This window comes from Rhinatrema bivittatum, chromosome 6 (assembly GCF_901001135.1).
Source record: "Rhinatrema bivittatum chromosome 6, aRhiBiv1.1, whole genome shotgun sequence".
Taxonomy (NCBI): domain Eukaryota; kingdom Metazoa; phylum Chordata; class Amphibia; order Gymnophiona; family Rhinatrematidae; genus Rhinatrema; species Rhinatrema bivittatum.
In genome coordinates, this window is record NC_042620.1 from 11,873,380 (window position 1) to 11,900,067 (window position 26,688).

Sequence of the window (26,688 nt, forward strand, 5' to 3'; positions counted from 1 at the left end):
AGGAAAACCTGCAAAGCTGGGAGGAGAGGGGAAGGAAGGGTAAAATGAGTGGGGAGGAAAAACCTGAGCAAGAAAGAAAATAAAGCATCACTTGATCACTACTGCGCCTTAGTTAAGGGCTAAGCACAGAGGATCCTTAGCTGTGGGGGAGTGAGGGGTAAAGCCTGGGATAAGCACAGAGGATCCTTAGCTGTGGGGGAGTGAGGGGTAAAGCCTGGGATAGGCACAGAGGATCCTTAGCTGTGGGGGAGTGAGGGGTAAAGCCTGGGATAGGCACAGAGGATCCTTAGCTGTGGGGGAGTGAGGGGTAAAGCCTGGGAAAGCACAGAGGATCCTTAGCTGTGAGGGGTAAAGCCTGGGAAAGCACAGAGGATCCTTAGCTGTGAGGGGTAAAGCCTGGGATAAGCACAGAGGATCCTTAGCTGTGAGGGGTAAAGCCTGGGATAAGCACAGAGGATCCTTAGCTGTGGGAGAGTGAGGGGTAAAGCCTGGGATAAGCACAGAGGATCCTTAGCTGTGAGGGAGTAAGGGGTAAAGCCTGGGATAAGCACAGAGGATCCTTAGCTGTGAGGGAGTGAGGGGTAAAGCCTGGGATAAGCACAGAGGATCCTTAGCTGTGAGGGATTGAGGGGTAAAGCCTGGGATAAGCACAGAGGATCCTTAGCTGTGGGGGAGTGAGGGGTGAAGCCTGGGATAAGCACAGAGGATCCTTAGCTGTGGGGGAGTGAGGGGTAAAGCCTGGAATAAGCACAGAGGATCCTTAGCTGTGAGGGTAAAGCCTGGGATAAGCACAGAGGATCCCTTAGCTGTGGGGGAGTGAGGGGTAAAGCCTGGGATAAGCACAGAGGATCCTTAGCTGTGAGGGAGTGAGGGGTAAAGCCTAGGATAAGCACAGAGGATCCTTAGCTGTGAGGGAGGGAGGGGTAAAGCCTGGGATAAGCACAGAGGATCCTTAGCTGTGGGGGAGTGAGAGGTAAAGCCTGGGATAAGCACAGAGGAGCCTTAGCTGTGGGGTAGTGACGGGTAAAGCCTGGGATAAGCACAGAGGATCCTTAGCTGTGGGGGAGTGAGGGGTAAAGCCTGGGATAAGCACAGAGGATCCTTAGCTGTGAGGGAGTGAGAGGTAAAGCCTGGGATAAGCACAGAGGATCCTTAGCTGTGGGGGAGTGAGAGGTAAAGCCCGGGATAAGCACAGAGGATCCTTAGCTGTGGGGGAGTGAGGGGTAAAGCCTGGGATAAGCACAGAGGATCCTTAGCTGTGGGGGAGTGAGAGGTAAAGCCTGGGATAAGCACAGAGGATCCTTAGCTGTGGGGGAGTGAGGGGTAAAGCCTGGGATAAGCACAGAGGATCCTTAGCTGTGGGGGAGTGAGAGGTAAAGCCTGGGATAAGCACAGAGGATCCTTAGCTGTGGGGGAGTGAGGGGTAAAGCCTGGGATAAGCACAGAGGATCCTTAGCTGTGGGGGAGTGAGAGGTAAAGCCCGGGATAAGCACAGAGGATCCTTAGCTGTGGGGGAGTGAGGGGTAAAGCCTGGGATAAGCACAGAGGATCCTTAGCTGTGGGGGAGTGAGAGGTAAAGCCTGGGATAAGCACAGAGGATCCTTAGCTGTGGGGGAGTGAGGGGTAAAGCCTGGGATAAGCACAGAGGATCCTTAGCTGTGGGGGAGTGAGAGGTAAAGCCTGGGATAAGCACAGAGGATCCTTAGCAGTGGGGGAGTGAGGGGTAAAGCCTGGGATAAGCACAGAGGATCCTTAACTGTGGGGGAGTGAGTGGTAAAGCCTGGGATAAGCACAGAGGATCCTTAGCTGTGGAGGGAGTGAGGGGTAAAGCCTGGGATAAGCACAGGGGATCCTTAGCTGTGGAGGGAGTGAGGGGTAAAGCCTGGGATAAGCACAGAGGATCCTTAACTGTGGGGGAGTGAGTGGTAAAGCCTGGGATAAGCACAGAGGATCCTTAACTGTGGGGGGAGTGAGTGGTAAAGCCTGGGATAAGCACAGAGGATCCTTAGCTGTGGAGGGAGTGAGGGGTAAAGCCTGGGATAAGCACAGGGGATCCTTAGCTGTGGAGGGGAGTGAGGGGTAAAGCCTGGGATAAGCACAGAGGATCCTTAGCTGTGGAGGGAATGAGGGGTAAAGTCTGGGATAAGCACAGAGGATCCTTAGCTGTGGAGGGAATGAGGGGTAAAGTCTGGGATAAGCACAGAGGATCCTTAGCTGTGGGGGAGTGAGGGGTAAAGCCTGGGATAAGCACAGAGGATCCTTAACTGTGGGGGAGTGAGTGGTAAAGCCTGGGATAAGCACAGAGGATCCTTAGCTGTGGAGGGAGTGAGGGGTAAAGCCTGGGATAAGCACAGGGGATCCTTAGCTGTGGAGGGAGTGAGGGGTAAAGCCTGGGATAAGCACAGAGGATCCTTAGCTGTGGAGGGAATGAGGGGTAAAGTCTGGGATAAGCACAGAGGATCCTTAGCTGTGGAGGGAATGAGGGGTAAAGTCTGGGATAAGCACAGAGGATCCTTAGCTGTGAGGGAGTGAGAGGTAAAGCCTGGGATAAGCACAGAGGATCCTTAGCTGTGGGGGGTAAAGCCTGGGATAAGCACAGAGGATCCTTAGCTGTGGGGGAGTGAGAGGTAAAGCCTGGGATAAGCACAGAGGATCCTTAGCTGTGAGGGAGTGAGAGGTAAAGTCTGGGAATAAGCACAGAGGATCCTTAGCTGTGGAGGGAATGAGGGGTAAAGCCTGGGATAAGCACAGAGGATCCTTAGCTATGGAGGGAATCAGGGGTAAAGTCTGGGATAAGCACAGAGTATCCTTAGCTGTGGAGGGAATGAGGGGTAAAGTCTGGGAATAAGCACAGAGGATTCTTAGCTGTGGAGGGAATGAGGGGTAAAGCCTGGGATAAGCACAGAGGATCCTTAGCTGTGGAGGGAATGAGGGGTAAAGTCTGGGATAAGCACAGAGGATCCTTAGCTGTGGGGGAGTGAGGGGTAAAGCCTGGGATAAGCACAGAGGATCCTTAGCTGTGGAGGGAATGAGGGGTAAAGCCTGGGATAAGCACAGAGGATCCTTAGCTGTCGAGGGAATGAGGGGTAAAGTCTGGGATAAGCACAGAGGATCCTTAGCTGTGGGGGAGTGAGGGGTAAAGTCTGGGATAAGCACAGAGGATCCTTAGCTGTGGGGGAGTGAGAGGTAAAGCCTGGGATAAGCACAGAGGATCCTTAGCTGTGGAGGGAATGAGGGGTAAAGTCTGGGATAAGCACAGAGGATCCTTAGCTGTGGGGGAGTGAGGGGTAAAGCCTGGGATAAGCACAGAGGATCGTTAGCTGTGGGGCAGTGAGAGGTAAAGCCTGGGATAAGCACAGAGGATCCTTAGCTGTGAGGGGTAAAGCCTGGGATAAGCACAGAGGATCCTTAAGTGTGGGGGAGTGAGGGGTAAAGTCTGGGATAAGCACAGAGGATCCTTAGCTGTGGAGGGAGTGAGGGGTAAAGCCTGGGATAAGCACAGAGGATCCTTAGCTGTGGAGGGAATGAGGGGTAAAGTCTGGGATAAGCACAGGGGATCCTTAGCTGTGGAGGGAATGAGGGGTAAAGCCTGGGATAAGCACAGAGGATTCTTAGCAGTGGAGGGAATGAGGGGTAAAGCCTGGGATAAGCACAGAGGATCCTTAACTGTGGGGAAGTGAGTGGTAAAGCCTGGGATAAGCACAGAGGATCCTTAGCTGTGGAGGGAGTGAGGGGTAAAGCCTGGGATAAGCACAGGGGATCCTTAGCTGTGGAGGGAGTGAGGGGTAAAGCCTGGGATAAGCACAGAGGATCCTTAGCTGTGGAGGGAATGAGGGGTAAAGTCTGGGATAAGCACAGAGGATCCTTAGCTGTGGAGGGAATGAGGGGTAAAGTCTGGGATAAGCACAGAGGATCCTTAGCTGTGAGGGAGTGAGAGGTAAAGCCTGGAATAAGCACAGAGGATCCTTAGCTGTGGGGGGTAAAGCCTGGGATAAGCACAGAGGATCCTTAGCTGTGGGGGAGTGAGAGGTAAAGCCTGGGATAAGCACAGAGGATCCTTAGCTGTGAGGGAGTGAGAGGTAAAGTCTGGGAATAAGCACAGAGGATCCTTAGCTGTGGAGGGAATGAGGGGTAAAGCCTGGGATAAGCACAGAGGATCCTTAGCTATGGAGGGAATCAGGGGTAAAGTCTGGGATAAGCACAGAGTATCCTTAGCTGTGGAGGGAATGAGGGGTAAAGTCTGGGAATAAGCACAGAGGATTCTTAGCTGTGGAGGGAATGAGGGGTAAAGCCTGGGATAAGCACAGAGGATCCTTAGCTGTGGAGGGAATGAGGGGTAAAGTCTGGGATAAGCACAGAGGATCCTTAGCTGTGGGGGAGTGAGGGGTAAAGCCTGGGATAAGCACAGAGGATCCTTAGCTGTGGAGGGAATGAGGGGTAAAGCCTGGGATAAGCACAGAGGATCCTTAGCTGTCGAGGGAATGAGGGGTAAAGTCTGGGATAAGCACAGAGGATCCTTAGCTGTGGGGGAGTGAGGGGTAAAGTCTGGGATAAGCACAGAGGATCCTTAGCTGTGGGGGAGTGAGAGGTAAAGCCTGGGATAAGCACAGAGGATCCTTAGCTGTGGAGGGAATGAGGGGTAAAGTCTGGGATAAGCACAGAGGATCCTTAGCTGTGGGGGAGTGAGGGGTAAAGCCTGGGATAAGCACAGAGGATCGTTAGCTGTGGGGCAGTGAGAGGTAAAGCCTGGGATAAGCACAGAGGATCCTTAGCTGTGAGGGGTAAAGCCTGGGATAAGCACAGAGGATCCTTAAGTGTGGGGGAGTGAGGGGTAAAGTCTGGGATAAGCACAGAGGATCCTTAGCTGTGGAGGGAGTGAGGGGTAAAGCCTGGGATAAGCACAGAGGATCCTTAGCTGTGGAGGGAATGAGGGGTAAAGTCTGGGATAAGCACAGGGGATCCTTAACTGTGGGGAAGTGAGTGGTAAAGCCTGGGATAAGCACAGAGGATCCCTTAGCTGTGGAGGGAATGAGGGGTAAAGTCTGGGATAAGCACAGAGGATCCTTAACTGTGGGGAAGTGAGTGGTAAAGCCTGGGATAAGCACAGAGGATCCCTTAGCTGTGGAGGGAATGAGGGGTAAAGTCTGGGATAAGCACAGAGGATCCTTAGCTGTGGAGGGAATGAGGGGTAAAGTCTGGGATAAGCACAGAGGATCCTTAGCTGTGGAGGGAATGAGGGGTAAAGTCTGGGATAAGCACAGAGGATCCTTAGCTGTGGAGGGAATGAGGGGTAAAGTCTGGGATAAGCACAGAGGATCCTTAGCTGTGGAGGGAATGAGGGGTAAAGTCTGGGATCAGCACAGAGGATCCTTAGCTGTGGAGGGAATGAGGGGTAAAGTCTGGGATAAGCACAGAGGATCCTTAGCTGTGGGGGGTAAAGCTTGCGATAAGCACAGAGGATCCTTAGCTGTGGGGGAATGAGGGGTAAAGCCTGGGATAAGCACAGAGGATCCTTAGCTGTGGAGGGAATGAGGGGTAAAGTCTGGGATCAGCACAGAGGATCCTTAGCTGTGGAGGGAATGAGGGGTAAAGTCTGGGATAAGCACAGAGGATCCTTAGCTGTGGGGGGTAAAGCTTGCGATAAGCACAGAGGATCCTTAGCTGTGAGGGAGGGAGGGGTAAAGCCTGGGATAAGCACAGAGGATCCTTAGCTATGGGGGAGTGAGGGGTAAAGCCTGGGATAAGCACAGAGGATCCTTAGCTGTGGGGGAGTGAGGGGTAAAGCCTGGGATAAGCACAGAGGATCCTTAGCTGTGGGGGAGTGCGGGGTAAAGCCTGGGATAAGCACAGAGGATCCTTAGCTGTGGGGGAGTGAGGGGTAAAGCCTGGGATAAGCACAGAGGAGCCTTAGCTGTGGGGGAGTGCGGGGTAAAGCCTGGGATAAGCACAGAGGATCCTTAGCTGTGGGGGAGTGCGGGGTAAAGCCTGGGATAAGCACAGAGGATCCTTAGCTGTGAGGGAGTGAGGGGTAAAGCCCAGGATAAGCACAGAGGATCCTTAGCTGTGGGGCAGTGAGAGGTAAAGCCCAGGATAAGCACAGAGGATCCTTAGCTGTGGGGGAGTGAGGGGTAAAGCCTGGGATAAGCACAGAGGATCCTTAGCTGTGAGGGAGTGAGGGGTAAAGTCTGGGATAAGCACAGGGGATCCTTAGCTGTGAGGGAATGAGGGGTAAAGTCTGGGATAAGCACAGAGGATCCTTAGCTGTGGGGGAGTGAGAGGTAAAGCCTGGGATAAGCACAGAGGATCCTTAGCTGTGGGGGAGTGAGGGGTAAAGTCTGGGATAAGCACAGAGGATCCTTAGCTGTGAGTGCGTGAGAGGTAAAGCCTGGGATAAGCACAGAGGATCCTTAGCTGTGGGGGAGTGAGGGGTAAAGCCTGGGATAAGCACAGAGGATCCTTAGCTGTGAGGGGTAAAGCCTGGGATAAGCACAGAGGATCCTTAGCTGTGGGGGAGTGAGGGGTAAAGCCTGGGATAAGCACAGAGGATCCTTAGCTGTGAGGGGTAAAGCCTGGGATAAGCACAGAGGATCCTTAGCTTTGGGGGAGTGAGGGGTAAAGCCCGGGATAAGCACAGAGGATCCTTAGCTGTGGGGGAGTGAGGGGTAAAGCCTGGGATAAGCACAGAGGATCCTTAGCTGTGGGGGAGTGAGGGGTAAAGCCTGGGATAAGCACAGAGGATCCTTAGCTTTGGGGGAGTGAGGGGTAAAGCCCGGGATAAGCACAGAGGATCCTTAGCTGTGGGGGAGTGAGGGGTAAAGCCTGGGATAAGCACAGAGGATCCTTAGCTGTGGGGCAGTGAGAGGTAAAGCCTGGGATAAGCACAGAGGATCCTTGGCTGTGAGGGAGTGAGGGGTAAAGCCTGGGATAAGCACAGAGGATCCTAGCTGTGGGGGAGTGAGGGGTAAAGCCTGGGATAAGCACAGAGGATCCTTAGCTGTGAGGGGTAAAGCCTGGGATAAGCACAGAGGATCCTTAGCTGTGAGGGAGTGAGAGGTAAAGCCTGGGATAAGCACAGAGGATCCTTAGCTGTGAGGGAGTGAGGGGTAAAGCCTGGGATAAGCACAGAGGATCCTTAGCTGTGAGGGAGTGAGAGGGTAAAGCCTGGGATAAGCACAGAGGATCCTTAGCTGTGAGGGAGTGAGGGGTAAAGCCTGGGATAAGCACAGAGGATCCTTAGCTGTGGGGGAGTGAGGGGTAAAGCCTGGGATAAGCACAGAGGATCCTTAGCTGTGGGGGAGTGAGAGGTAAAGCCTGGGATAAGCACAGAGGATCCTTAGCTGTGGGGGAGTGAGGGGTAAAGCCTGGGATAAGCACAGAGGATCCTTAGCTGTGGGGGAGTGAGGGGTAAAGCCTGGGATAAGCACAGAGGATCCTTAGCTGTGGGGGAGTGAGGGGTAAAGCCTGGGATAAGCACAGAGGATCCTTAGCTGTGGGGGAGTGAGGGGTAAAGCCTGGGATAAGCACAGAGGATCCTTAGCTGTGAGGGAGTGAGGAGTAAAGCCTGGGATAAGCACAGAGGATCCTTAGCTGGGAGGGAGTGAGGGGTAAAGCCTGGGATAAGCACAGAGGATCCTTAGCTGTGGGGGAGTGAGGGGTAAAGCCTGGGATAAGCACAGAGGATCCTTAGCTGTGGGGGAGTGAGAGGTAAAGCCTGGGATAAGCACAGAGGATCCTTAGCTGTGAGGGAGTGAGGAGTAAAGCCTGGGATAAGCACAGAGGATCCTTAGCTGTGAGGGAGTGAGGGGTAAAGCCTGGGATAAGCACAGAGGATCCTTAGCTGTGAGGGAGTGAGGGGTAAAGCCTGGGATAAGCACAGAGGATCCTTAGCTGTGAGGGAGTGAGAGGTAAAGCCTGGGATAAGCACAGAGGATCCTTAGCTGTGAGGGAGTGAGGGGTAAAGCCTGGGATAAGCACAGAGGATCCTTAGCTGTGGGGGAGTGAGGGGTAAAGCCTGGGATAAGCACAGAGGATCCTTAGCTGTGGGGGAGTGAGGGGTAAAGCCTGGGATAAGCACAGAGGATCCTTAGCTGTGGGGGAGTGAGGGGTAAAGCCTGGGATAAGCACAGAGGATCCTTAGCTGTGGGGGAGTGAGGGGTAAAGCCTGGGATAAGCACAGAGGATCCTTAGCTGTGGGGGAGTGAGGGGTAAAGCCTGGGATAAGCACAGAGGATCCTTAGCTGTGAGGGAGTGAGGAGTAAAGCCTGGGATAAGCACAGAGGATCCTTAGCTGTGAGGGAGTGAGGGGTAAAGCCTGGGATAAGCACAGAGGATCCTTAGCTGTGAGGGAGTGAGGGGTAAAGCCTGGGATAAGCACAGAGGATCCTTAGCTGTGGGGGAGTGAGAGGTAAAGCCTGGGATAAGCACAGAGGATCCTTAGCTGTGAGGGAGTGAGGGGTAAAGCCTGGGATAAGCACAGAGGATCCTTAGCTGTGAGGGAGTGAGAGGTAAAGCCTGGGATAAGCACAGAGGATCCTTAGCTGTGAGGGAGTGAGGGGTAAAGCCTGGGATAAGCACAGAGGATCCTTAGCTGTGAGGGAGTGAGAGGTAAAGCCTGGGATAAGCACAGAGGATCCTTAGCTGTGAGGGAGTGAGGGGTAAAGCCTGGGATAAGCACAGAGGATCCTTAGCTGTGGGGGAGTGAGGGGTAAAGCCTGGGATAAGCACAGAGGATCCTTAGCTGTGGGGGAGTGAGAGGTAAAGCCTGGGATAAGCACAGAGGATCCTTAGCTGTGAGGGAGTGAGAGGTAAAGCCTGGGATAAGCACAGAGGATCCTTAGCTGTGAGGGAGTGAGGGGTAAAGCCTGGGATAAGCACAGAGGATGCTTAGCTGTGGGGGAGTGAGAGGTAAAGCCTGGGATAAGCACAGAGGATCCTTAGCTGTGAGGGAGTGAGAGGTAAAGCCTGGGATAAGCACAGAGGATCCTTAGCTGTGAGGGAGTGAGAGGTAAAGCCTGGGATAAGCACAGAGGATCCTTAGCTGTGAGGGAGTGAGGGGTAAAGCCTGGGATAAGCACAGAGGATCCTTAGCTGTGGGGCAGTGAGGGGTAAAGCCTGGGATAAGCACAGAGGATCCTTAGCTGTGGGGGAGTGAGAGGTAAAGCCTGGGATAAGCACAGAGGATCCTTAGCTGTGAGGGAGTGAGAGGTAAAGCCTGGGATAAGCACAGAGGATCCTTAGCTGTGGGGGAGTGAGGGGTAAAGCCTGGGATAAGCACAGAGGATCCTTAGCTGTGAGGGAGTGAGAGGTAAAGCCTGGGATAAGCACAGAGGATCCTTAGCTGTGAGGGAGTGAGGGGTAAAGCCTGGGATAAGCACAGAGGATCCTTAGCTGTGGGGGAGTGAGAGGTAAAGCCTGGGATAAGCACAGAGGATCCTTAGCTGTGGGGGAGTGAGGGATAAAGCCTGGGATAAGCACAGAGGATCCTTAGCTGTGGGGGAGTGAGGGGAAAAGCCTGGGATGATCACTGGTAACTAAGAAGTGGAGAAAAAGCCTGTGATCTATTGAGATCTCTAACTTGGTTAAAGAAAGGTCTCTTTAGGTCAGAAAATGTTGATTTGAATTTACCTTCCCTCTGCCCCTTCAGTTTAAGGCGCTTGGATGTCTTGTCTTGTACCTTTTTGGTGGTCTTTACCGTGCTTGCTGCCTTCAAGTCTGTTTCTTATTTCCAAAAGTACCACATGAGGATCCACAAGGAAGAGAGGAAATATCTTTGCCCAGACTGCGGGTACAAGTGCAAGTGGGTGAATCAGCTGAAGTACCACCGAACCAAGCACACAGGCAAGTACCCAGCTCAGCCGGCTCGGCAGGATCATGTGACCAAGTCTGTGGCCTGGCGTCTTGTGTCTCAGCACAGAGGTCAGAGGTCAGTGTCCGGCTGTCAGGGAGAAGAGCACTGAAAATCTCGCTGGCCTTCAGACCCCACTTGTAACAGGGAGGTCACGGCCCTGAGCCTGCCTCCACTGCCTGCTCGTTTTTTAGGTGGCAAAATCCTCATAATTTGGGAACACTGTCGTGGTTAGGAAGTCCAGGGTGCAGCCGTGACAATGAAGAGCTGCTCGCCTTCTGGTGCGAGGTCTTGCAGCACCGTCCTCTGCCCGGCTCCCGTCTGGCTGCCCCTCAGCTTCCCGCTGGGCTTATAGAGCAGCTGTGACAGGAGCCACCCTCCTCTTGGTGTGGAAAGTTCCTTAATTGTTACCTTTTTTTTTTTTTTTTTTTCCAGAAAGGCTCGGGGATGGGGTTGGTGGGTTTGATTCCCAGGCCAGGCTTCTGCTGCTCGGGAATGCTCATCGGTCATTGCATAAGAGTGGAGTGGCGCTCACTGACAAGCTAAAAGCACGCGTGTCACACGAGTGCTCTGTGAGAGGTGGTGGTTAAATGACTAAACCCCCCCCGGGTAGCTGAGAATGAAGGATTATTGACTGTGAAGCCTCAGGAGAGGGTCTCTTCCCTGTACGTACCCAGATCTGTCCAGACTCCTGGGTTTTGCCTCCCTTCCAGTAGTTGGAGACAGAGAAAGTTTCACAATCACCGGCTTATAACCTGGTGTAGCACTTGCAGCCCCTCAGTATTTCTCTGTCTCCAGCAGATGGAGGAAGAGGTGAAGGGAAGGATTTCCTTCCTAGGAGGTTGGCGGGTCCTGGTGGGGACCATTCCTTCTGGTGGTAGGGACGGACGAGCAGGGGTTGGTGACCCAAATTTGCTCTGATGGCCACGCCAAAGGTTGAAAGCTGGTGCTCCAGTTCCCTCACCTTCCGGAGTTCGAGGGAAGAAAAAACCTTTGCCAGACTTCAGGTAAGGCGATCTCTTTCTTTTTTCTTATTGTGTGTCCTGCTGGTTTTTTATTGTAAAGTTTGTGATCGGTGTTTGGGACACCGTTTGATGTAGCCTTGTCACTGCCTTCTCCCTGGCACCAGTAGTGCAAGGAGGCAGCTCGGGGGATTTTTTCTTCTTGTCTGTGGGCTCCCAGTATCTTTTTTTTTTTCTCTCCCGCCACCCCCCCACCCCCCCTGGTGTGGTTGTCTACCGTGTGGTCTTCATGGCACTCAGACATGCCTAAGGAGCTCCGGTGCTGCATTTGCAGACATGACTCCTCGCGTTATCGCGGGATGGCTGCTGCTCCAGGTGCCTCTCAGCAGGGGAAGGTACGTTGGGAGGGACCGTGGTAGTTTCCTCTCTGCAGTGCTGGTCTGGGGGGCCGAACGCCGCAGGAGATCTCCCGCCACCCGCCAGTGCTTTCACTGCCCGATTTGAGTGCTGAAGAGGCCTGGTGGGCCCGCGGAAGGCAGTCAGGAGGATTCATATCCTCTTGAGGATTGAGTGTTGTTTTTCTCTTTTTTTTTTTCACCCAAATTTGTGGTTTTAATGCACAAAGCTTTTCTGGCCCACCTGGCCGCGGGGCGGCCCTCTCATAAGTGCAGGGAGGTTGAGCCCTCTTCAGGTAAAAAGCCCAAGTTATCAAGGTCCTCGGGGCCACCAGGGTCCGGAGAGTTCATTGTCCCTTGATGTCATGGGCCCCTGAGGAGGTTTCCTCTGAGGAGTCGAACCAAGGTGTGTGTCACTGGGGGATGGCACCCCGGACGTGGAGCCGAATAATGGTCCGCAGGTCTGGCCAAGTAGCTGGCAAAGGTTCCTACTATGGACGGGGACAATCCCAAGGTCCTTCGCATTTTTCAGAGGGACGAGTTAGGTCCCTTGATACCAGCTGTCCTGGCGGAGTTGGATATACCGGTACCTCAAGAGAAATCAGACCACAACGATGTTGATCCGGTCATGGCTGGCTTACGGGGTCCAGCTAAGACCTGTCTCACAGACTTGTGAAATGGAAAATTGATGGTCAGGGAGTGGGATACTCTGGAGACTGGCCTTAAAGTGAGCCGGGCTATGGACAAGCTGTATCCATTGCCCGGGAAACACTGGAGCTCCTGCAGGTTCTGAAGGTGGATGCCTCTGTCTCTGCAGTTACCAAGAAAACGACCATCCCCGTGGCTGGGGCCACGGCTCTGAAGGTTTTACAGGACAGAAGCTGGACGTGCACCTAAAGAAGATTTTTGAGATCTCTGCTTTGGGCATCCAGGCGGCTGTCTGCAGTAGTTTTATGCTTCGAGCATCTTTGAGGTGGGTGCAGCAGCTTCAGGGAAACAGAACTTTGTCACCCTCAGAGGCCTGGCGCGAGGAGCATCTCGAGGCAGCAGTCACTTATGGCGCCGATGCCCTATATGATCTTATTTGTACCTCATCAAGGACAATGGTGTCTGCTGTCCCCGCCAGGAGGCTCCTTTGGTTGAGAAGTTGGTCGGCTGATGTCTCCTCTAAGGCTCAACTGGGGGCGCTACCATTCAAGGGCAAGCTCCTATTCAGTGAAGATCTGGAGCAGCTGATAAAGCTCTTGGGTGAAAATAAAGTCCACAAATTGCCGGAAGACAAGCCCAAAGTGTCTTTTCCAGCATGTTCTCGTTTTTGTGGCCAAAGGTGTTTTCGGCAGGACAGAGCTCCAGCTGTGGTACAGAGACAGGCCTCAGGGAGGTCACAGTCCTGGAACCCAGTCCTTTCGGGCTTGTTGAGCTGGCAAGGAGGTCTCCAGCCAGGGTTCTGGTGGCAGGTACACAATGAAGCGAGGCTGGCCCACTCCTTTGTCCCAAGGATAGGTGGTCGTTTCATGCATTTTTATGAGGAGTGGGCCAAAATAACGTCGGACCAGTTGGTTCTAAACGTGATAGAAAAGGTTACGCTTTAGAACCTTTCCATCTATTTTGTGCTCCCCAAAAAGGAGGGCAATTTTCGTCCAGTTCTGGACTTAGACTGTGAATCTAGCTCTCAAAGTACCATGTTTTTGAATGGAAACTTTGCGGTCCAACATCATGGCTCGTTGGACAGCGGAATTCCTGGCATCCTTGGATCTAGAGGCACACCTATACATTGGAATCCATCCAGACCATCAAAGGTTTCTCAGATTCATGATCCTAGTGGAGCATTTTCAATTTTGTGCTCTTCCATTCAGTTTCGCAACAGCGCCCTGGACTTTCACCAAGATGATGGTAGTAGTGGTGGCAGCCCTCAGGAGGGGGAGGGGGTTCTGGTGCACCCGTATCTGGACGACTGGATGATTCAAGCGAAGTCGCAGGACTTATGTAGTCAAGCGGTGGAGATGCGCCACCTGCATTCCTTAGGTTGGGTAGTGAACCTATCCAAGAGCCATTTTCTGGGGACACGGTTTGATACCTGAGTGGGGAAGGTTTTTCTCCCGGAGGAGCACATGCTCAAATTGCAGTCTCCGATCCGGAGTGTCTTAAGTCCCGGGTCCCCAGAGTCTAGGATTACTTACAGGTCCTCGGCTCCATTGCATCTGCCTTGGAACTTGTCCTGGGCGTTTGTTCATATGAGACTGCTTCAGCAGGCATTGCTATCCTACTGCAATCCAGTATCGGAGCTGTTTCATCTTCCACTACAGCTTACAGACTCAGCAAGGACCAGTCTCTCTTGGTGGCTTTCGTGCAGTCATCTGGGCCATGGAGTGGATTTGGAGGTTCCACGGTGGATGGTGGTGATGACGGATGCCAGTCTCTCTGGCTGGGGAGCAGGGTGCCAGGCCCAGTCAGTCCAAGGGCAATGGGCGTCAGCGGGAGCGATATGGTACATCAGTTGTCTCGAGACGCGCGTGGTGCGTTCGGCTCTTCAGGAGTTTTTACCTCTTGCGTGGTCGCTCGGTCAGGATCCTGTCCGACAATGTGACAACGGTAGCCTATATCAACTGCCAGGGGCGAGGGGGCCCAAGAGTCGAGCAGGTGCTTGGGAAGTGGAAATGCTGATGTCTTGGGTGGAGTAGCATCTACCTTGGATAGCAGCTGCTCACATTGTGGGGTCTGACAGTGTGCAAGCTGCTTTTCTCAGCTGTCAGCAGTTAGATCCCGCAGAATGGGAGCTATCAGACGACGTGATGTCTCATTACCCACAGATAGGGGGTTCCTCATATGGATCTAATGGCAACTCAGTGGAATGCCAAAGCTCCTCACTTCTTCAGTCGTAGGAGAGAGCGAGGAGCAGAAGGGGTCGATGCCCTGGTTCTTCCTTGGCCAAACGATGTTCTCATTTGTGTTTCTGCCGTGACCTTTGGTGGGCAAGACACTCAGAAGGATAGAGGTCCACCCAGGAAGAGTGATTCTGGTGGCTCAAGAGTGGCCTTGATGACCTTGGTTTGCGGACCTGGTCAATCTAGCAGTGGACGGTCCATTGAGGCTGGGACATCTTCCAAACCTGCTTTGTCAAGGACCCGTATTTTTCAATCAGGCAGATCGCCTTTCTCTAGCTGCTTGGCTTTTGAGCAGCAGCATTTGAGGAAAAAGGGATATCCGGAGGATGTTATCACCACTTTGTTGCAAGCTCGTAAGTCCTCCACCTGTTTGGGTGTGGAGGGTTTTCGAGTCTTGCTGCGCTCATAAAGAAATTGACCCTCAGCAAGCCTCATCCCAGATTCTGGCTTTCTTACCGAATGGACAGGTTAAGGGCTTATCGATCAACTTTGAGAGTGCAGGTCTCCACCCGGGTCGGTTTTGGGGGCAAGATCCATGGTAGGCCAGATGTGGTGCGTTTTCTTACGGGAGCAAAGCATTTGCGCCCTCACTTAGGTTGTTTGTTCATCATGGAGTCATAATTTGGTCCTTAAGGGCTTGTGTGCAGTGCTGTTTGAGCCCCTTAGAAAAGCTACCATTAAGGATCTAACTCTGAAGGTCATTTTCTTGGTGGCTATTTGTTCAGCCAGAAGGGTTTCAGAGATTCAGGCCTTTATCCTGCAGGGAGCCTTTTTTGCGGATCTCTGACTCTGGTGTTTCATTGAGGACAGTTCTGTCTTTTCTCCCTAACAGGCCGATACAGTACAGTGTGCTCCGGAGCGCACTATTAGCCTGCTATTGGATGCGCGTTTTCCCTTAACCCTTATTCAGTAAGGGGAGGAAAATGTGCGTCCAACCCGCGGCACCTAATAGCACCCTCAACATGCAAATGCATGTTAATGGCCCTATTAGATATGCGCGCGGATACAGAAAGTAAAATGTGCAGCCAAGCCGCACATTTTACTTTCAGAAATTAGCGCCTACCCAAAGGTCGGCGCTAATTTCTTCTGGCGCCGGGAAAGTGCACAGAAAAGCAGTAAAAACTGCTTTTCTGTGCACCCTCCGACTTAATATCATGGCGATATTAAGTCGGAGGTCCCGAAGAGTAAAAAAAAATTTGAATTCGCCCCGCGGCTGTCAGCGGGCTCGAGAACTGACGCCGGCAAAATTGAGCGTCGGCTGTCAAACCCGCTGACAGCCGCTGCTCCTGTCAAAAAGGAGGTGCTAGGGACGCTCCTTTTCCCCGTTTCTACCGCGCCACCTAATTTGAATACTGCATCGCGTGCACCGGCTGTTGCGGTACTTGGAGGTGACCAACAGTTTTAGGGTGTCAGATCACCTCTTTGTACTATGGAGTGGAGCAAAAAAGGGTCAGAAAGCTTCAAAGGCTACAATTGCTCGTTGATTGATTGAAGGAGGCTATTGGTTCTGCTTAAATTTTTTGTGGTCGTCCGGTCCAGAGAGGTTGAGAGCTTATTCGACGCAATCCCAGGCAGCCTTCTGGGCAGAGTGTAAGCAGTGTCTCCACAGGCGTTCTGCCGTGCAGCGACTTGGAGGTCTTTGCATACCTTGGCCAGACGCTATAGATTGGATATCCAAGCTCTGGAAGATGCTGGTTTTGGAGAGGGCGTCCTTTTGAGCAGGTCTCTCTCACAGTCCCACCCATATTAGGGAATCTTTGGTACATCCCAGGAGTCTGGACTGATCCGGGTACCTACAGGGAAAGAAAAATTGGTTCTTACCTGCTAATTTTCGTTCCCTCTGTCTAGTCTGTTATCTGAAGAATGGCACAGGTTTTGAGTTTGGCATTAAAGCTTATATCAGTGTTTACAGTTTGTATTTCTTCTTTCCTCTGCTCATTCGGGGGATATTGTATTCTTAGTTTAATTGGAACTGTTTTTAGCTTGGTTTCAGCAGGTGCTACACCAGGTTATAAGCTGCTGGTTGTGAAAGTCTCTCTGTCTCCATCTGCTGGAAGGGAGGCAAAACCCAGGATTCTGGACTGATCTGTGGTACTACAGGAAGAGAAATTAGCAGGTAAGAACCAATTTTCCTGTCCAATGCAGCTGGAAACCTTCATGAGCAGGAGCAATATGCCGCTCCAAACAAGAAGCTCCTAGGAGTTTCTAGCTCTGAATGGAAGCAGCCTTGCTGTGAGTGAGCAGCTCACGTTAAATGCTGCTTGGAAAATGCTCTCAGCATGTCTCTCTGGCTTCTTGTAGAGCAGGCTCTTGTGCAGGTCTTCAGAGACATTAAGCTTAAGCCCCACTTGCCGATCACGCGTGCTAAAGCATCGTTTCCACGTGCACAAGCCCTAGACACCTGTGTGATCCCAGACCTCCCACTAGATTTACATCCTACGTGTTTATAAGACAGCCACAGGCAGTGCCGCAAGTCGGTCGTGTTTTCAAGATACTCAGTGAATGTGCATGAGAGAGGTGTGGAGGCAGTGCATCTTCCTTCTCCAGACAGAGCAGTCCAGAGGCATGGGCGATGCAGCCCGACCAGCGGATGGAGACGGGGAATAACAGGATTGCTGACGTCGTGCCTGCCAGCCTGCTCCGTCTCCAGCAGATGGTAGGAGCACGTCGCCTGCTCTGTCCTGAGGCCTGTTTAGGATGAAAGTTTCCTACTCCCTCTCTCAGTAGAGGGCTTCCTAGTGGTAGCAGCTGTTAAACCTCCCCTCCCACCCCTTCTCCTTTAAAAAAAAACAAAACAGGTTTCTGCTGTCTTGATTGCCTGCTTTTGGCTGCTCTGATTCCATAAAGTAAAGAACAAAATGGGAGAGCAAGGAAGTTAAGCAGGATCTGAGAGGCAGTTTCCATGGTTCAGCAGTTTTTTTGTTTTTTGTTTTTTACATTAATTTTCTTCAGTTTTGTGAGCTCCGTTGAGGTGCGCAGTGCAGGAAATGGCCAAGGCTGACCACGGGAAGAAGCCAGCGCTGCTGTGTAAGACTTGAGGGTCACATCAGCAGATACCGGGCGGGGCTGGCTATGCAGTGAGGAGAAGGACGCAGGACATTATGGACAGGTGGGGGGGGGGAAAAGGCCCTCCAGCAAGCTCTGCAACAGGAGCGAGAGCGGCGGCCATTTTATAATTCCCTACCTGTTTCAGGCTCCTCTGCGCGCTCTCCTGTGGGGCCGGAAACAGCTGGGAGTTCTTCAGGGGCCGCAGTAGCTTTCTTTTTGTTAAACAGACAGGGGCCTCCTTCCCAGACAAAGTAACTTCCGTTTCCTGGGTGCAATATCATCTGAATTTGTAAAGCGTCTGCACCGGTCCTCAGTCCCTGGGGGTGGGTGGGCACCTTCCTAGGTGCACAAAAAAGCAATGGCAGAGGAGGACGTGCAGGACGGTAAGACCTCCGAGACCCGAGGAGGGGATTTGGAAGGTTCCTTCTACAGTAAGACTTTTCCACAGAGATGAATTAGGAGATCTCATTTCCTGTTCCTTACAATTAACAAATATTTCTGAGGAAAAAAACGAGAAGGAGCAGAGGATTCGGAGGATCCTGTTATGATGGCAAGTTTAAGAGAACTTCCTAAGCCCTTCCTTTGCCCAGGTCGATTAAAGGACTTAATTGATTTAGATTGGGAGTTGACTGAGGCTAATTTTACAGGTGGCCAAGCTCTGTCAAAGAGACGCTCTCTCCAGAGAAGGAAAAACTTGGGTTCCCTAAAGCGAATGGCCTTGTGTGTACGATCCACTATTGTGGAAGGTGGGACAGTTCTCCGAGACGCTCAGGACCTCTTCATCCGGTCAGGCGAGGCCACACAGATGGCTTTTGCACTCCTATCAGCAGATGGAGACAGAGATCAAGAGCTTGCTGATGTCAGCCCTCGGATAGTTCTCGCTGACAGCCTGCCGGTAATCTGGCCCTGCGTCCCTCGCTAGACGTCTAGGCCGGATGGAACCGGAAGATTCTGGTGCAATGTTCCTGAGGTGACGCAGGATTCGCCCTCCCTCTGAGCAGAGCATTTGGCCTAATTTTAACCTGCGAACATGCAGGGAAGAGGGGAGAGCTCCTGCAGGGTTGCCTTCCTCAGAAGGTCTCCAGAGATGACATCAGTGGCTCCCTCCCTCCCTCTGAGGAGTAAGGTAGGACCACCCCGATGGTTTCTGCCTCCGGATGATTATTTTCTGGAGCTGTCACTTAAAGAAGAAACACCATGCTTGGCACAAGTCTGCATCAGCAATTCCTTTGCAGCAGAGATGTCTTGGGGGGATTGGCAGGGTGAGCAGGTCACATGATCGTGCCAGCAGAACATGGGAAGATTTCCTCATCGCTCTTATTTGTATTAAAAAAAAAAAAAAAAAAAAAGAGAGAAAACGAAGAGCGAGGACAGTGCCGGCAGAATCGATGCTTAGGTTTAGTCGCGCTGTATTGGAGGAGTTTCGGGATTACCACTGAGGTTTTGTGCACCAGGACAGGCGCGGCAGCCATTTTGTTAGCATGGCAATGAAGGGTGCTGCTTCACTTCGTCATATTGCTGCCATAAAGGCAGCACAGGAGGCTGTGAGATCCCAAGGAGGGGAACCAAGTATGGTCAAGGGAACGGATTTACCGGCCACTTACATCTATGGCTCCTTTGCAGCTTCAAGTGATCCACTATTGTGGAAGGTGGCACTGCTCTCAGAGATGCTCAGGACGGAATGATAGTTGATCCTTAAACAAGGCTTTGAAGCTTCATGTAGTTGTGGCTAGGGTGGGATTATACCCGAGGCAGCAGATGCAAGAGAAATCTGTGGACGATTCTAGTTTGATAATGGAGGAAGTGGCTCGGTTAGAACTCGGCACAGCCTTTCTGGCTCATGCATCCTTTGACTCTGAACTTCAGCGAGGAGCATGGCCTTGATTATTGCGGTGAGGCGTCTGCGGATTTCGTCTCTAATCTGACCAAGCTCCCTTTTAAGGGGAAGTTGTTGTTGGTGAGGATCTGGAAAAGCTTGGGGTGTGACTTCCATAGGCTGAGTCCGAAAGGACTTTGTGTCAGTTTCACTCCAGATTTTGCTTTCCTAATTTCAGAAGGTACAAGCAGGGTCAGTATTCAGGCAATTGAAGATCCAGTCCCTTTAGTAGATTCCCGTCCTTCTGTTCTTCCAGAAGAGGTGGAAAGAAGGGAATACAGGAGATTCTGGTACCTCTTGAAACAGTAAATGAAGGTTTTGGGACCCAGACTCCAGAAGTAGAAATAGGAGGGCATTTATTAAAATTCTTCTTCTTTTTTTTTTTTTGTAATTTAAGGTTTTTATTAGACAGTAACTGTAACGTACAGCAACCATGAATACATAATTGTAGAAATACAATAAACATTTAACTGTAAACAGTCTGTTTTATCCCCCCCCCCCCCCTTTTCCCCGTTTTCTACCGCGCCACCTAATTTGAATACTGCATCGCGTGCACCGGCTGTTGCGGTACTTGGAGGTGACCAACAGTTTTAGGGTGTCAGATCACCTCTTTGTACTATGGAGTGGAGCAAAAAAGGGTCAGAAAGCTTCAAAGGCTACAATTGCTCGTTGATTGATTGAAGGAGGCTATTGGTTCTGCTTAAATTTTTTGTGGTCGTCCGGTCCAGAGAGGTTGAGAGCTTATTCGACGCAATCCCAGGCAGCCTTCTGGGCAGAGTGTAAGCAGTGTCTCCACAGGCGTTCTGCCGTGCAGCGACTTGGAGGTCTTTGCATACCTTGGCCAGACGCTATAGATTGGATATCCAAGCTCTGGAAGATGCTGGTTTTGGAGAGGGCGTCCTTTTGAGCAGGTCTCTCTCACAGTCCCACCCATATTAGGGAATCTTTGGTACATCCCAGGAGTCTGGACTGATCCGGGTACCTACAGGGAAAGAAAAATTGGTTCTTACCTGCTAATTTTCGTTCCCTCTGTCTAGTCTGTTATCTGAAGAATGGCACAGGTTTTGAGTTTGGCATTAAAGCTTATATCAGTGTTTACAGTTTGTATTTCTTCTTTCCTCTGCTCATTCGGGGGATATTGTATTCTTAGTTTAATTGGAACTGTTTTTAGCTTGGTTTCAGCAGGTGCTACACCAGGTTATAAGCTGCTGGTTGTGAAAGTCTCTCTGTCTCCATCTGCTGGAAGGGAGGCAAAACCCAGGATTCTGGACTGATCTGTGGTACTACAGGAAGAGAAATTAGCAGGTAAGAACCAATTTTCCTGTCCAATGCAGCTGGAAACCTTCATGAGCAGGAGCAATATGCCGCTCCAAACAAGAAGCTCCTAGGAGTTTCTAGCTCTGAATGGAAGCAGCCTTGCTGTGAGTGAGCAGCTCACGTTAAATGCTGCTTGGAAAATGCTCTCAGCATGTCTCTCTGGCTTCTTGTAGAGCAGGCTCTTGTGCAGGTCTTCAGAGACATTAAGCTTAAGCCCCACTTGCCGATCACGCGTGCTAAAGCATCGTTTCCACGTGCACAAGCCCTAGACACCTGTGTGATCCCAGACCTCCCACTAGATTTACATCCTACGTGTTTATAAGACAGCCACAGGCAGTGCCGCAAGTCGGTCGTGTTTTCAAGATACTCAGTGAATGTGCATGAGAGAGGTGTGGAGGCAGTGCATCTTCCTTCTCCAGACAGAGCAGTCCAGAGGCATGGGCGATGCAGCCCGACCAGCGGATGGAGACGGGGAATAACAGGATTGCTGACGTCGTGCCTGCCAGCCTGCTCCGTCTCCAGCAGATGGTAGGAGCACGTCGCCTGCTCTGTCCTGAGGCCTGTTTAGGATGAAAGTTTCCTACTCCCTCTCTCAGTAGAGGGCTTCCTAGTGGTAGCAGCTGTTAAACCTCCCCTCCCACCCCTTCTCCTTTAAAAAAAACAAAACAGGTTTCTGCTGTCTTGATTGCCTGCTTTTGGCTGCTCTGATTCCATAAAGTAAAGAACAAAATGGGAGAGCAAGGAAGTTAAGCAGGATCTGAGAGGCAGTTTCCATGGTTCAGCAGTTTTTTTGTTTTTTGTTTTTTACATTAATTTTCTTCAGTTTTGTGAGCTCCGTTGAGGTGCGCAGTGCAGGAAATGGCCAAGGCTGACCACGGGAAGAAGCCAGCGCTGCTGTGTAAGACTTGAGGGTCACATCAGCAGATACCGGGCGGGGCTGGCTATGCAGTGAGGAGAAGGACGCAGGACATTATGGACAGGTGGGGGGGGGGAAAAGGCCCTCCAGCAAGCTCTGCAACAGGAGCGAGAGCGGCGGCCATTTTATAATTCCCTACCTGTTTCAGGCTCCTCTGCGCGCTCTCCTGTGGGGCCGGAAACAGCTGGGAGTTCTTCAGGGGCCGCAGTAGCTTTCTTTTTGTTAAACAGACAGGGGCCTCCTTCCCAGACAAAGTAACTTCCGTTTCCTGGGTGCAATATCATCTGAATTTGTAAAGCGTCTGCACCGGTCCTCAGTCCCTGGGGGTGGGTGGGCACCTTCCTAGGTGCACAAAAAAGCAATGGCAGAGGAGGACGTGCAGGACGGTAAGACCTCCGAGACCCGAGGAGGGGATTTGGAAGGTTCCTTCTACAGTAAGACTTTTCCACAGAGATGAATTAGGAGATCTCATTTCCTGTTCCTTACAATTAACAAATATTTCTGAGGAAAAAAACGAGAAGGAGCAGAGGATTCGGAGGATCCTGTTATGATGGCAAGTTTAAGAGAACTTCCTAAGCCCTTCCTTTGCCCAGGTCGATTAAAGGACTTAATTGATTTAGATTGGGAGTTGACTGAGGCTAATTTTACAGGTGGCCAAGCTCTGTCAAAGAGACGCTCTCTCCAGAGAAGGAAAAACTTGGGTTCCCTAAAGCGAATGGCCTTGTGTGTACGATCCACTATTGTGGAAGGTGGGACAGTTCTCCGAGACGCTCAGGACCTCTTCATCCGGTCAGGCGAGGCCACACAGATGGCTTTTGCACTCCTATCAGCAGATGGAGACAGAGATCAAGAGCTTGCTGATGTCAGCCCTCGGATAGTTCTCGCTGACAGCCTGCCGGTAATCTGGCCCTGCGTCCCTCGCTAGACGTCTAGGCCGGATGGAACCGGAAGATTCTGGTGCAATGTTCCTGAGGTGACGCAGGATTCGCCCTCCCTCTGAGCAGAGCATTTGGCCTAATTTTAACCTGCGAACATGCAGGGAAGAGGGGAGAGCTCCTGCAGGGTTGCCTTCCTCAGAAGGTCTCCAGAGATGACATCAGTGGCTCCCTCCCTCCCTCTGAGGAGTAAGGTAGGACCACCCCGATGGTTTCTGCCTCCGGATGATTATTTTCTGGAGCTGTCACTTAAAGAAGAAACACCATGCTTGGCACAAGTCTGCATCAGCAATTCCTTTGCAGCAGAGATGTCTTGGGGGGATTGGCAGGGTGAGCAGGTCACATGATCGTGCCAGCAGAACATGGAAGATTTCCTCATCGCTCTTATTTGTATTAAAAAAAAAAAAAAAAAAAAGAGAGAAAACGAAGAGCGAGGACAGTGCCGGCAGAATCGATGCTTAGGTTTAGTCGCGCTGTATTGGAGGAGTTTCGGGATTACCACTGAGGTTTTGTGCACCAGGACAGGCGCGGCAGCCATTTTGTTAGCATGGCAATGAAGGGTGCTGCTTCACTTCGTCATATTGCTGCCATAAAGGCAGCACAGGAGGCTGTGAGATCCCAAGGAGGGGAACCAAGTATGGTCAAGGGAACGGATTTACCGGCCACTTACATCTATGGCTCCTTTGCAGCTTCAAGTGATCCACTATTGTGGAAGGTGGCACTGCTCTCAGAGATGCTCAGGACGGAATGATAGTTGATCCTTAAACAAGGCTTTGAAGCTTCATGTAGTTGTGGCTAGGGTGGGATTATACCCGAGGCAGCAGATGCAAGAGAAATCTGTGGACGATTCTAGTTTGATAATGGAGGAAGTGGCTCGGTTAGAACTCGGCACAGCCTTTCTGGCTCATGCATCCTTTGACTCTGAACTTCAGCGAGGAGCATGGCCTTGATTATTGCGGTGAGGCGTCTGCGGATTTCGTCTCTAATCTGACCAAGCTCCCTTTTAAGGGGAAGTTGTTGTTGGTGAGGATCTGGAAAAGCTTGGGGTGTGACTTCCATAGGCTGAGTCCGAAAGGACTTTGTGTCAGTTTCACTCCAGATTTTGCTTTCCTAATTTCAGAAGGTACAAGCAGGGTCAGTATTCAGGCAATTGAAGATCCAGTCCCTTTAGTAGATTCCCGTCCTTCTGTTCTTCCAGAAGAGGTGGAAAGAAGGGAATACAGGAGATTCTGGTACCTCTTGAAACAGTAAATGAAGGTTTTGGGACCCAGACTCCAGAAGTAGAAATAGGAGGGCATTATTAAAATTCTTCTTCTTTTTTTTTTTTTGTAATTTAAGGTTTTTATTAGACAGTAACTGTAACGTACAGCAACCATGAATACATAATTGTAGAAATACAATAAACATTTAACTGTAAACAGTCTGTTTTATCCCCCCCCCCCCCCCCTTTTCCCCGTTTCTACCGCGCCACCTAATTTGAATACTGCATCGCGTGCACCGGCTGTTGCGGTACTTGGAGGTGACCAACAGTTTTAGGGTGTCAGATCACCTCTTTGTACTATGGAGTGGAGCAAAAAAGGGTCAGAAAGCTTCAAAGGCTACAATTGCTCGTTGATTGATTGAAGGAGGCTATTGGTTCTGCTTAAATTTTTTGTGGTCGTCCGGTCCAGAGAGGTTGAGAGCTTATTCGACGCAATCCCAGGCAGCCTTCTGGGCAGAGTGTAAGCAGTGTCTCCACAGGCGTTCTGCCGTGCAGCGACTTGGAGGTCTTTGCATACCTTGGCCAGACGCTATAGATTGGATATCCAAGCTCTGGAAGATGCTGGTTTTGGAGAGGGCGTCCTTTTGAGCAGGTCTCTCTCACAGTCCCACCCATATTAGGGAATCTTTGGTACATCCCAGGAGTCTGGACTGATCCGGGTACCTACAGGGAAAGAAAAATTGGTTCTTACCTGCTAATTTTCGTTCCCTCTGTCTAGTCTGTTATCTGAAGAATGGCACAGGTTTTGAGTTTGGCATTAAAGCTTATATCAGTGTTTACAGTTTGTATTTCTTCTTTCCTCTGCTCATTCGGGGGATATTGTATTCTTAGTTTAATTGGAACTGTTTTTAGCTTGGTTTCAGCAGGTGCTACACCAGGTTATAAGCTGCTGGTTGTGAAAGTCTCTCTGTCTCCATCTGCTGGAAGGGAGGCAAAACCCAGGATTCTGGACTGATCTGTGGTACTACAGGAAGAGAAATTAGCAGGTAAGAACCAATTTTCCTGTCCAATGCAGCTGGAAACCTTCATGAGCAGGAGCAATATGCCGCTCCAAACAAGAAGCTCCTAGGAGTTTCTAGCTCTGAATGGAAGCAGCCTTGCTGTGAGTGAGCAGCTCACGTTAAATGCTGCTTGGAAAATGCTCTCAGCATGTCTCTCTGGCTTCTTGTAGAGCAGGCTCTTGTGCAGGTCTTCAGAGACATTAAGCTTAAGCCCCACTTGCCGATCACGCGTGCTAAAGCATCGTTTCCACGTGCACAAGCCCTAGACACCTGTGTGATCCCAGACCTCCCACTAGATTTACATCCTACGTGTTTATAAGACAGCCACAGGCAGTGCCGCAAGTCGGTCGTGTTTTCAAGATACTCAGTGAATGTGCATGAGAGAGGTGTGGAGGCAGTGCATCTTCCTTCTCCAGACAGAGCAGTCCAGAGGCATGGGCGATGCAGCCCGACCAGCGGATGGAGCCGCGGAATAACCGGATTGCTGACGTCGTGCCTGCCAGCCTGCTCCGTCTCCAGCAGATGGTAGGAGCACGTCGCCTGCTCTGTCCTGAGGCCTGTTTAGGATGAAAGTTTCCTACTCCCTCTCTCAGTAGAGGGCTTCCTAGTGGTAGCAGCTGTTAAACCCCCCCCCCACCCCTTCTCCTTTAAAAAAAACAAAACAGGTTTCTGCTGTCTTGATTGCCTGCTTTTGGCTGCTCTGATTCCATAAAGTAAAGAACAAATGGGAGAGCAAGGAAGTTAAGCAGGATCTGAGAGGCAGTTTCCATGGTTTCAGCAGTTTTTTTGTTTTTTGTTTTTTACATTAATTTTCTTCAGTTTTGTGAGCTCCGTTGAGGTGCGCAGTGCAGGAAATGGCCAAGGCTGACCACGGGAAGAAGCCAGCGCTGCTGTGTAAGACTTGAGGGTCACATCAGCAGATACCGGGCGGGGCTGGCTATGCAGTGAGGAGAAGGACGCAGGACATTATGGACAGGTGGGGGGGGGGAAAAGGCCCTCCAGCAAGCTCTGCAACAGGAGCGAGAGCGGCGGCCATTTTATAATTCCCTACCTGTTTCAGGCTCCTCTGCGCGCTCTCCTGTGGGGCCGGAAACAGCTGGGAGTTCTTCAGGGGCCGCAGTAGCTTTCTTTTTGTTAAACAGACAGGGGCCTCCTTCCCAGACAAAGTAACTTCCGTTTCCTGGGTGCAATATCATCTGAATTTGTAAAGCGTCTGCACCGGTCCTCAGTCCCTGGGGGTGGGTGGGCACCTTCCTAGGTGCACAAAAAAGCAATGGCAGAGGAGGACGTGCAGGACGGTAAGACCTCCGAGACCCGAGGAGGGGATTTGGAAGGTTCCTTCTACAGTAAGACTTTTCCACAGAGATGAATTAGGAGATCTCATTTCCTGTTCCTTACAATTAACAAATATTTCTGAGGAAAAAAAACGAGAAGGAGCAGAGGATTCGGAGGATCCTGTTATGATGGCAAGTTTAAGAGAACTTCCTAAGCCCTTCCTTTGCCCAGGTCGATTAAAGGACTTAATTGATTTAGATTGGGAGTTGACTGAGGCTAATTTTACAGGTGGCCAAGCTCTGTCAAAGAGACGCTCTCTCCAGAGAAGGAAAAACTTGGGTTCCCTAAAGCGAATGGCCTTGTGTGTACGATCCACTATTGTGGAAGGTGGGACAGTTCTCCGAGACGCTCAGGACCTCTTCATCCGGTCAGGCGAGGCCACACAGATGGCTTTTGCACTCCTATCAGCAGATGGAGACAGAGATCAAGAGCTTGCTGATGTCAGCCCTCGGATAGTTCTCGCTGACAGCCTGCCGGTAATCTGGCCCTGCGTCCCTCGCTAGACGTCTAGGCCGGATGGAACCGGAAGATTCTGGTGCAATGTTCCTGAGGTGACGCAGGATTCGCCCTCCCTCTGAGCAGAGCATTTGGCCTAATTTTAACCTGCGAACATGCAGGGAAGAGGGGAGAGCTCCTGCAGGGTTGCCTTCCTCAGAAGGTCTCCAGAGATGACATCAGTGGCTCCCTCCCTCCCTCTGAGGAGTAAGGTAGGACCACCCCGATGGTTTCTGCCTCCGGATGATTATTTTCTGGAGCTGTCACTTAAAGAAGAAACAACCATGCTTGGCACAAGTCTGCATCAGCAATTCCTTTGCAGCAGAGATGTCTTGGGGGGATTGGCAGGGTGAGCAGGTCACATGATCGTGCCAGCAGAACATGGGAAGATTTCCTCATCGCTCTTATTTGTATTAAA

The 26,688-nt window shown here is 51.3% G+C and overlaps 1 protein-coding gene across 1 annotated transcript in view; it reads left to right on the forward strand.

Annotated features, from left to right (window-relative positions):
* ZNF142 (zinc finger protein 142) overlaps nucleotides 1-26,688 on the forward strand; it is a 74,454-nt gene that overhangs the window by 41,174 nt on the left and 6,592 nt on the right. Inside the window, 1 exon segment of the mRNA XM_029605107.1 lies at nucleotides 9,732-9,837. Within this exon segment, the coding sequence (XP_029460967.1) occupies nucleotides 9,732-9,837 (106 nt within the window).